General features: G+C 37.5%; 1 protein-coding gene across 1 annotated transcript in view; it reads left to right on the forward strand.

Annotated features, from left to right (window-relative positions):
* LOC116978897 (insulin receptor substrate 2-A-like) overlaps window positions 1-5,188 on the forward strand; it is a 51,507-nt gene extending 46,319 nt beyond the window's left edge. The window contains exon 2 of the mRNA XM_033030162.1: window positions 3,021-5,188. Within this exon, the coding sequence (XP_032886053.1) occupies window positions 3,021-3,025 (5 nt within the window). The 3' untranslated portion in view covers window positions 3,026-5,188. The remainder of the gene's footprint in view (window positions 1-3,020) is intronic.
* Window positions 5,189-12,094: the final 6,906 nt, after the last annotated feature.

A 12,094-nucleotide genomic window follows, 5' to 3' on the forward strand; every position in this document is an offset into this window, starting at 1 on the left:
CAATCCTAAGCCAAAAGTACATTAAAAGTTCATGACTGGCTTTCCGTGTTGGAATGAAGTTTTCTTAGCTGCTTACTCCAAATAGAATTAAAGATGCTCCTGTCATGATTTAGTTAAAATTACTGTTTTCCCCGGAGTTACATGGACCCTGCTTCAGCATTTCAAAAACTAGTTTCCAGTGAGAATGAACTGAGGAATTTTAAAGGAGAGGATCCTCAAAGAGAGGATCTCCATGAGTTTTGGAATCTCCAGTTCTTTTAAACAACAAAGAATTTAAATGACCCATTTCAAGACACTCTAAATTGGGTGCATAGCCACTTTCTTCAAATCTCCTGGTCTTCAAGAGCATTGCTTAGATATGCTGGGCATTTTGAAGAATGGCTGCAGTACAGTAAGGACTGCAACTTCCTTGCACTCCATCTGGTCATAATTTCAACCTATGCTCACCAGTATCTGTTGGTAAACAACATTATTTTACAATGACATTTGTTGATTTGATGACATGATTAAAAGCTTGGGTCAGTCAGCAAATATTTCCCAGATTTGGATTGCTGCAATGTTCAGCCAAAGAGAATCTCGGCATGGAACAATGTAAAAAAAATGCATAGTGCCCATTTTTTAAAGTGACATTTATTGTCTGAATTTTGAGTAGATTCCTGCAGTATCATGTCCTATTATTTTGTCAACATTTTCCTGCCTAGCGAAAATTGCTCTGTTTTACCATGCATAAGGTGTAAATTAGTCAATTCAGCATCAACATTCCAGAATGTGAAGTAACTATGTTTAAACAATTGAATATGCTCTGATGTCACAAATTTAATTGCCCTTTGGTATTATATTTATTTTAAAGAATGGCTACGGTTATTTGCATTTGTGTCAACATTGGATTGAGAGAATTTATATAGCATATTTTTAAATTGATACATAAAACCCACTCCAAAAAATTAAGCCAACTGGTGCAATAGAATGTGGGATTTGAGATTGAGATAAATTCTTAACACTGCACTTCGGTACATAAATTGGTGTTTGGTTACTCCTCATTACTGATGCTCTCATTGTGACTTGTTTTAATCCCTATTAAAATAAATGTCAATAAAAGTACATCTTGCATTAAATGTATTTCTGTTTCTATCTAGTACGAAGAGACATTCCCTAATATAATTTAGACCAAAATTCTATATTTAATGCAAAGATGAGCATAATTCTGGCATCAAAGCATTATATTTGGTACCAAATCTGTGCCATTAAAATCAGACTTTGTGGATGTCTGCTTTTCCTTCTGACTTGTAAACAAAAACAATGTATATGTCAGCTGTCATAGCAAGGGCTAAGTAGCAGCATGGCTGTCAGGTGTGAATCTCATCATGTGAGGTGACCAGATGTCTCAAAAATGTTACATAAAACTTTGATAGTCGGCGGGATGCACTTCATGGGTTGACTGTTGGTGTGAGCTACCAGAAAAGTGAATGTTTCAGATTGACCTTTGAGGCTATTCTAATTATTGTTAAAATATATATTTGAAACAAAATATCAAAATGTAAAAGTAACTTACTCCATTTTAAATTAATTAAAATTCCAACAAAAATCCATTTGGACTTTGGTTCTCACAGCAAATGAGTGGAGATACTCCTCAGGCTGGGATGTATAAGGTGGAATCCACAAGGGGTCATCAAGAGAGGGCAGTCAGGAAAAGGCTGATGAACTGGCATGTTCAGAACTTCTGACAATGCACTTTAAGTACTGTATTAGAATATCTGCTTAGAATATATGTTAAAGTCCTGGTTAGATACTTCAAAGCTGAATTATGTCAAAAACAGAGCATGCCTGTGCAGGAGGAAGATCAAACCTAACCAACTTCTGAGAAAGTGACAGCGTGTAAAATGAATCCAAATGCCTCCTGATTTGCCGGATGTGGAGTTGGTGATGTTAATGTAATCATGAGGCATCAGAAAACATATAAAACTTGTTGAATAACATGTATTACTAGGCAAAATAAAACTAAGTATAAATTAATCAATGCAGCAGGAATGGATGATAGTTGAGCGTTGTCAAAATAACCTGTGACCGAGGAATCTCATTGTAATGACTTTCACTTAAGGGAAATACAAATGGCATTCCGTGTGTCTGTGACATGGAGATCATCATTCACTATCATTCGCTATGCTAACATTTTCCTCCTCCATTGGCTTTAATGGGGCATCATACCACAGCACTGAACAGAGAGCCAATGCTGTGGAAAAGTATGGCTTAATCTAAGTTGATAGTTAAGGAAAGCAATGGAATCAGTCACAATGGCAGTTTGCAGGTGGATCTGAAGACTGCCAGATGGACAATGGAGGGGTTAAGGAAGATCATTGGAAGTTGTGCATTCATGTGGATGTTGAACCTAATCCTTGTCCAAATTTCCAAGAGTTACACTGGGGATATTAGAGTGACTCTTAGAGGAGTAGGAAATTAGGCTGTTGCATATCTGCTCTGGTTAAAATTGGATTGGTAAAATTAACGCTTTGAACAATTCTCACAGTAAGCTTTTCACAACTTGTAAATTTTAAAGAGTGCTTGTCTCCCAACTTTTCAAAGAAAACTTGTCATTGTCCCATGTGAGATTAAGAAAAAAGATTTGTACGTGCTCTGGTTTCTAACATTGTGCACTATTTATACTCCATGTTGCATTGTAAATGGCTTTAATTGGTACATTCTGATGGGATCACTTCAACGTGCACTTATGGTTAAATTGGTGGGATATTTCTGATATCCGTAAAGTCAAAGCACGTGTACAAAATGGTGAAAAAGTTGCATTATTTATCTTTCACTTATATAACCAGCCACTTGGCCAGTTTGAATTGCAGCGGTGAGTGCTAATCAGCAGAGATTTTCATGTAATCTTGATAAATGTTATGCTTGATATGAGCTTGATGCTTATAATGAGTGAAATCTTTAACTGAACACTTTAGTGGTTTGCTGCCTTTTTACTTTATAGCATTCTGAATGTAATCAATTTGATTTTCTGTTTTCTACAGATTAAGTACACCAACATGATTTAAATCCATGTCAACGGATGAAAAGGTTGAATGTACCTTTTCCCAGAGTACCTACCATGCAAATTGTACAGCCGACTAGATGGAACTGGTACTGTCTGAAACAGTCACATTTTGCAAGAATACCTGCTATCTTCTCATGAACAAAATTGGGATATGTCAACATATGAATCTCAACAGGACAACAAATTGCTGCCTTTTGGTACTTCCTTCAACAAAAAAGACACTCTTCCTTCAAGTTTCAACTGAGCAAAAAAAGAAAAAAAAGAGCCATAATTAATGTGAATCTATCTACTGAAACTTTTTAAATCCATTTGAATGTTAACAAAATAGTTAAATTTTCACCATTTTTGCAAAACATTTCACAGATACATAAAAAAAAAACTTTTTGTTAGTGTTTTCCCAATTCAGGCACTATTGGGCTTTCTTTAAATAGTGCCATGTGAAGTTTCAAAAATATATCAAAAGTGAATTGTAAGCAACATTGCAATTGTTTGTGGAGCATCATGCATGTTCTGTGGGATATTTAAGTATATTCTGTTTTACTATGCACCCAGATATTTTTTTTTCGAAGGGTAGCAATTTTGGGAAAATAACACTTACAAAGGACTAACAAGTTTTATAGACCATTTGTTGAAGTTTCACACTTTTGGAAAATCACGCTGGTGTGGTTCACCAGATCCCACAGCTTCTCAGACCAGCTGTATATAGTTCATTGCTTTCTTCTTTAACTTGTGCTGTTTAAAGGCATTCATGTTGGAAATCTCTTGTGGCCTTAAGCCAAGTAGGCCAAATTATTAAACCTCGTGAATGCAGCTTAGGTTGACATGAAGTTCATGTGGGCAAACTAACTTCTGTGTCAGGTTGAATGAGGAAAATATTTGTAAGCACATTGAAAAGTTTATTTTATTGGGTATTTGATATGTTCACTATATCAGTTATGCTGAGATAAACTTCATCTAGGACACTTTTTTTTGTTTCTAAAATTGCTTTATTTTACTTTTTTTATTCTTGTATGTTGCGAATGGCTTTTGATCTGCATATGCACTAGATATATGCAAATGAAAATCTACTTTGGGTATCCGTGACAAAAGTATCCATCAAGATTGTGCAGATTTCATTCTCCAGAAGTTCCTTATCGTGGTACATGATTTTAAAATGTTGTCATTGACATTTACAAACTTTCCCCTTGCTGTCCTCTGTGTTCGTTTTTTTTGAGTGACACTGCCTTTGTAATAACACTGATATCTCTGCATCCTCTTCTACACAGTTGCAGAGGGAACAATGCCAAATATAGTCATCAATTGTGATTTTTTTAATTTTCTGTCCCTTGATCTAATCTTATGGTATAATTTGTGGGTCATTTGACTAATGGATGTGATTTCTGTCCCTCCCCCACACCTCTATCCCCATCCCACGCAGCATCACTAATTTTTCCAAACTATAACAAGAAACATTTCACTTCTTGTGGTCGCAGTTTTGATCTGCTTAAGTTGCAGGTATTTTTTCCCATTTTGTATTGATCAGAAAAATGTGCAACAGTTAAGCAATTTAAACAAATGTTTGTACTTGATGTAAAAGAATGTAGTTTTAATTATCGGTACATGATGAATTATATTCTGAGTTAGAAAGGTACATTTTGGTTCAAAATAAGACTACTCAAATGTTATGCTAATCTCAAGTACTATTTAAGAAATCACTTAAGCTGTGGTTTCAATAAAGGGTTTAATTGAAAAGGAACTTCAACCGTCTACTCTGCAACATTAGTCAAAAATGAAATGGCCAATATAGATATGCCACTTCATAAAATAATTGGGTATCAAAAGGTACGAGATGCAATCCAGCTTGTTATAATATTTATTATAAGGTTTGTGGGGTCTATTTTTGCGTGGATCATTAAAATGTATTGCAGGTTTTCAGTTCAATGTACATTTTCCCGAACAATTGAGATGATGTTTATTATTTGTGGTACCGTGTGTTCATGGATCACAGTGCTATCCTTCAACAGTATTAATCTAGTGGAAGATATGATGAATGCTGGATTTTTTTAAACAGTTGTCTGAGTGATACTGTCACTACACAAATTGCTCCAGGCTACTGGATTTAATATTCAGTTCACTTGGCCTATCTGTTTTTCATAAATTATTAGTCAAAATCATCCAACTTTCCAATGTTATTTCGGAAAAACAAAATGATTTTATCAAAAGATAAAGGAGTATAAATTTGTCTTTGATTGCTGGTGCTAAACAGGCACTAAATATTGAATGCCCACTGTACTCTTCTGATATTTAGCTCCACATAATTCAATAGTTCCTATTTAGCGCATATGACCAAAAACTATTTCCCACCCATGGTTTCACTGAGAGGATTAGTCAGATTAAATGATAATATAATGTGCTTGTCCTGTTGAAGGTGATTGCAATGACATTTTCTTGTTTGCTGATTAGGCCATGTTCATTCTAACTTGCTACTCGCCTATATAGAAAGCTCGTTATTTGGAAGAGGAATGCATGTAAATGAATGATTGGCCTTCTTCTTGCACAGAATGAAAGATTCAATCTTGCTCTTTTGTTCATCTTTATTCTTTTCTCCTATGCATCCCCACCTAGCTGAACTAGAATGTTTGTGACATTGGTTTTGAAAGCCTGCCTTTCGAAATAGGGAATAGCATCTTTGGAAATGTTCGGACTCTTCACATATAGTGGTGCACAGGCACAGGTTTCCTCTGGGTGCCCCAAAAGACATGCGAGTTTGTAGGTTAATTGGCTTTTGTAAATGCATATATCTGTTTTCTTATCCCTTTGACCTAAGAATAAGATATGGCTACGGGAGGAGTAAATATGTTTTCATCTTTGGGATTTGCCTTCGGACGATTGGCAAACATTTAATTTACATTCTGCCTATCTGTAGGAAATCATCCATATTAATTTTATTGCCTTATTACAGTTTCATGCTGAGTTGGAAATTAAGGAATCTAATTTTCTATATATTATCTGGGATTCACTACATTGGACAATGTTTCAGAACACATCAAAACCGTTCTTAATGGGATGCACCTTGCAGTAAGAATTGCCATTGAACCATCAAAATAAAGTAGATGCTTCTGTCATCAAATCTGAGATTTGGCCAGTTCAGAGAATGTAAGCATTATACATAGTGCACCCTACCTACTCCCCCTCCCACTCCATTCCAAAGTTTTGATTTGTACAATGGCGCTGCCTCACAGCACCAGATACCTGGGTTTGATCCTAACCTTGGGTGCTGCCTGTATGGAGTTTGCATGTTCTCTCTGTGGGTTTCCTCTGGGTGCTCCGGTTTCCTCTGGGTGCCCCAAAAGACATGCGAGTTTGTAGGTTAATTGGCTTTTGTAAATTGTCCCTTGTGTGTAGGGAGAGCATGTGAAAGTGGAAAAACGTAGAATTAATGTTAATGGGTGATCGATGGTTGGCATGAACTCAGTGGGCAAAAAGCCTGATTCCATGCTCTATCTCTAAACTGAAGTATTCTCCTGTTTGGAAGAATGTCTCAAAAAATACTCATCTATTATTATCTGCACTTTATTTTTGTAATATCTATTATAACTTTCAATGAAAACGAAACAAGTTTATATATTCGGGAGAAGCAGCTCGTGTGATGGATGGTGCCATTTAGGTCTTTATTATATACATTTGATTATTTTACACCTAACTCTCTTCCCCCACCCCCTTGCTTTTCTGATCTTTCATCTCATTGCCAATTGAAGCTGGCAAGATCGAGTGATTATGAATGAGAGCCACTATGAATGGAACCAAAATGCTGGAAATACTCAGCAAGTCAGGCAGTAGTGATTTAAACCAAGGTGGGTTGCTTCTTGAGCATTCATTTCCTAACATTGATCTTTTCCCCAACTGATCATTACCAAATCCACCATTTACGAGCAGCAGTAGCGATGTGGTCTGAAAGCATATTGATTGCAATGATTTCTCCATTAAGAAACCTAGACACTTTGAGGCAATCGTCAGGGTTTGTATCATCCAACATTGTTATTTTAAATTCACATTAGAGGGAATGGAAAGGAAAAAGAAAATGCTAAAAATCTCAGATTAAAACCAAGCTAATGAAGAATTAAAATGATTGGAAATTTGAATCAGCTGTTGGAAGAAGCATGATTTTTGTTTCCAACTGCAGCTGATGAAATGAAATAATGGGTGGTGTGCATAATGAAAAGCTCATTTGATGCCCATTTTGTGCTTCCACCAGTATCTGATTTATGTCCTAGGTGTATTGAATCTTGAGCACAACTAGAAAGAACAATTTGCATGTTCTAGTACCTGCCTTTCTCTGTAAACCTCGACCAGCCAGAAAGATGTTCTAATAAAGGTGATGTGCATTAGTAAAGATAAATACATATATGAACAACATTTACTTGAGCTGTTCTGGTGTGTTCCTAAATGAGAGAGAAATTTCAGTTAGTACCAGTAATACCCTAAAATGTGTTTACTTAAACTCCTTGCTGCTTATGATGTTTGTATTGAGTGATTTTGGGTCGCTGTGTGATGAATTGCATGGCAATATAGGTGGTTCCAGTAATTAAGAAGTGAGAAAAATGTTGCCTTTTGCAACAGAGTCGGTTGTTTTCTCTGGCTTCAGGTTGCTGCTAAAATAAGATTTTATGTTATTGGTACAATGACTGCTACTTGACCTGCAGTAGGATAATGCAATTCTACAGCTTGTAATGATTGCAAATTGCACTGCTGGTCGTAAATGTATGAATAGTAGGCGCTGTCTTTGAACCACAGATGGTGCTATATGGATTGTAATAGTAAGGTACAAATTTTAATTACTGACCCATCCCAAGGGGAGAATTATGTTCAATGATAAACTATAAACACCGGATACTGCATGAATATGTAATAATAGAGTTAGGAATACCTTTCTGTTAAGAAATCTATACCAACAAAAAATTGTGGGGGTTGGGGGGGGGGGGGGAATCCGTGGGATTCACAGCTGCACATCCATTGTAAGACCACTATAGTTCCTAGGGGAATTAATGTCCTATATAGTTTCCTGAATTTAGTATAGCTAGAGATGATATGCTAGTACCGATGAGTACTGAATGAAAAATGTAGTAGATCTAATTGGGCTGGTACATTTTGGTACTGATAGGGATTTTAGATTTTTTTGGATAGTTATATAGTTAATGTGGCAGAGAAAGGAATACCAGGATCATCGCGCAGTTTATTAATAAATCAAACATCTAGGTCCTGAACGTTATTAGTGCAAGAAACTGAGCACTGGCAACTGTGTGTTGATTTTATACAGTAACCTCAAAAGCCAAACTTATGGCCAAATAGGTATGGCATATCCAGTATGCAATGTTTTTTCCTCAGTCTATATAGCTTAGAGTTAAATAAATTATTCAGTATTGTGCTGGAAAGCTATTTCCAGAAAATGATTTACATATCACTCGGTAGGTACGGGAAAAAAATTGTTAGTGGTAGAAAGCAACGTTAAATCAAATGAGAGAAGGTACCTGCTTCCATGTTGGAGAAAAAGAGCTGTATGATGAAGTAACAAATTCAGGGTCATCAATGTATGTTAGTTATTTTTCTCAGTATATTTATCAGCACCTATAATTTCTGCCCTTCAAAAGGCTATTTCCCTTGCTATGTTTTGTATTATAGTTGTGTGGGGGGGGGGGGGGGGGGACGTGCAGTTGAAGTCATTATTCAAACGTTATTATAGCTAGTTACTGTCACTTGGAAAATAAATGCATTGATTTGAATATTAATTATGAACTACTGGGAGGAAGGGTGGAAAAGGGGAACCGATTTGGATGGTTTTCACTTTGGCGTCCACAGGTACCTTCCCTCATCTCGTTCGTGCAAAATAAAAGTTGCATCTTCCAGACAATAGTATGCTGCTGTATAATAAATAAACAAAGATGGAGCAATTGTATTCCTTTTGTAAATTAATTTGACAAATGGACATAGTTTTTTTTGGCTGTACAGAAAAGCAGAGGGTTGATACTCTATATATTGCTATTCCTGCACCACACACAACAGTAAGTTAAAAAATATCTAACTTTATCTTGCTGTGTCTTCCACTGTAAATATTGTTCAGCAGTTTAATGTTAATCCACCATGTCTGTGAATGGGAGACTGGCTTAGAGTTCTGTATAGTGTTTATATTTATCGCAAATGCTTTCCATAGAGCTACATGCAATAAAATTGTGTTCATGTTATTGCTACATCTCGTAATTTTTCTTTTTTAGTTTCGATGTTTAAGAGGTGAACTGCTCTCAATTCATATTTTAATTGCTGGTGCACCTTTTCCACATGCATAATGTTAACCCAGCCAATTATCTTTTTATGCTAGCCTGTTATTATTATACTTTTGAACTCCTTTAATGGGAATCATCTCTCCATTCTTTTAGAGCATTGTAATATCAACACATATCATTTGGCCCATCCACATACTAATACATTTTAGTTGTCCTATAGACTATGTGGATACTTGCCCTATTGTTTGCTTAATAGGATAACATTTGTTTATTTAGTGAGTATACTATAAATGTTGTATTTCCATATAGCACAGAAGAGGGCCAACTGGCCCATTTATTTTATGAACAATGCTATTACGGCACTTGTTTTCTTTGCAGTATATTCTCTCACACATGCTCCTTAACACCCTCCAGATTTTACCATCAGCTACTTGCATTAACTGATCAGCTAGCATGCCTATGGCATATAGGAGACATCCAGCATGTGGAGATATTGCATGGTCACATCATGCGCAAATTCTGAACAGGATTCTGGAATGGTGAAGTAATCTACCTGCTGCAACACCGTCTTGTCACAGTACCAGATGATGAATTTATTTTGTCATGATGGGATTCTAACTCTTATCTCCAGATTAATAACTGGCCTTTGACATATTAGTTCAGTAACATAACTGTCATACTGCCTATTGCCATACTTCCAAATAGGCACCATACTGGGATTTTAAACAAATTAACTTGAGACAAATTAAGTTCAGGACCCAAATCTTGTCAAATGCTCAGTTTGGAGTTGGAGGTTCTGGAGTTAGGACCCATCACATAACGATCAGATTCTTCAAAGCAAGTATTTACATTTTTGTATATTTTAACGTAGCATATATTTCCCATGCTCCTCTGTGAAACTGAAAATCTACAGAAAAGGGGAAGAGCTTCCTCGATCCTCTGCAGTTACACCTGGGTATTAAAATAGCTACACACTCTGCTTTAAACCTTGGAGATTGCATCTCAACATGTGGAGCAGCCCCAAGTCAAGTAATTGTGAGCCATTCCTGTATCTTCACGTGACAAATGTGATGTGTTGTCATATTACCATATTTCTTTACAAAACAGGAGGCTATTTCACCTTGTCAAGTCCATGCCAGCTCATAAAGCAATCCCATTCAGTACAAATATTCTCTCGTTTTCTCACATTCCCATAAACTGCTTCCAGATTATATCAAGCATACACACCAGGGCAATTTACACTGATTGATTAACCTATTAACCATGCATCTGGGATGTGGGAGAAAACCCACACAGTTACAGGAAGAATGTGCAAAATCCATGCAGATAAAATAAGAATAACGAATCAAACCTGGGTCACGAGCTGTGAAGTTGCAGCTCTGGAAACTACCAACATCTTAAAATATTCATGATTATCTTCTTTCTTTTGCCTTTGTACTTCTACCATTATGCTTTCTGCACCAGTTTTTATTCTTGCAGCCCTTTATTTGCACTTTGGTCTTCCCAATGCCAGAAAACTATCCAGTCATTCCTCCTGGTCATTTCAAAGTCTATATTCTTCGAGAACAAGAACTGCCAAATTTGTGGGCAAGCTGCACAAACCTGCCTTGGCTATTCATTGACACTAAACTACTTCTGCATATGGTCCCTGAGATGGAACATCCAGGCATTAATAAGATGGAATGTGTCTTATCTTCGGTTTAAACCAGCATCTGCAGTTCCTTCCTACGCATTAATAAGATGGTTCCTAACTTTGGTGATCACAAGAGAAAATAGTGTTATAGCAGAAAATGCCCATTCAAGTTTGTCATACTCAATGACAACAATACAAATATCAGTTCTGTAGAGGTGACCAAATACAGATAACCAATGTTTCGTACCAGTGAAGGATTAAAATAACACTTGAAACACTCAAAAATAATTCTAACACATTTTCTGTTGCATATAATTTTGTCACAATGTACCACTTGTTTTCATGGAATAAGCGAGTTCAGTATTCCGAAAAATGCGAGGAATCATGGGATTTATCAAAGGTCATTTGGCTGTATAAACTGCGTATAAATTGTTAACTACCAACGAATTAATGAATTAACGTACAATTCTGTCAACTCAATAGCTTCCTTGTTTTGCTGTTCACACATACTAAAAGGCCTGTCCCACTGCGGCGACCTAATCCGCGAGCTCAGAAGAGTGTCTTCAACCTTCAAGTTCAAGGGCACTCGCCTGGAAAACCTCGAGCTGGATCAACCGTCAGCGTTGAAACCGCGAGCTGGATCGACCGACCGCACACACAAACACATCGCAAAGGCGGGGGCCAGGGAAAGTGGGGGAGCGCTGTCTGAAATTCAGACCCGCGATGAAGAGGAAGGTAAAAGACGGCTACACAATGTACGGTAAGTCCTGTAGAGAGGGCGGGGGAGAACGGGGAAATGAAGGAGTGGAGACACTTTTAAGAAGTACTAGACCAAGTGCAGACCCGTTGGGTCTGTTTCCGCAACGGCGTTTGCGGGGGGGGGGGGGGGGGGTGGTGTGAGAAGAGGGGAGGGAGGGGAGAGGAGGAGGAGGAAACGGGATAGATTTGGGAGGGAAAGGAGAGCGGGGTAGGGGGTGAGAGATGGGGAGAGAGATGTGGGGGAGGGGGGGTGGGGAGGAGGGAGAGGGAGGGGTGGGGGAGAGGGGAAAGAGTGGGTATGGAGAGTGGAGGGGAAGGGGGAGAGAAGTGGAAGAGTGGGGAGGGAGGGAGGTAGGGGGAGTGATGAACCTGCCTTCTCTCCATACCCCCTGATCCCTTTAG

The sequence above is a fragment of the Amblyraja radiata genome, chromosome 12, assembly GCF_010909765.2.
Source record: "Amblyraja radiata isolate CabotCenter1 chromosome 12, sAmbRad1.1.pri, whole genome shotgun sequence".
Taxonomy (NCBI): domain Eukaryota; kingdom Metazoa; phylum Chordata; class Chondrichthyes; order Rajiformes; family Rajidae; genus Amblyraja; species Amblyraja radiata.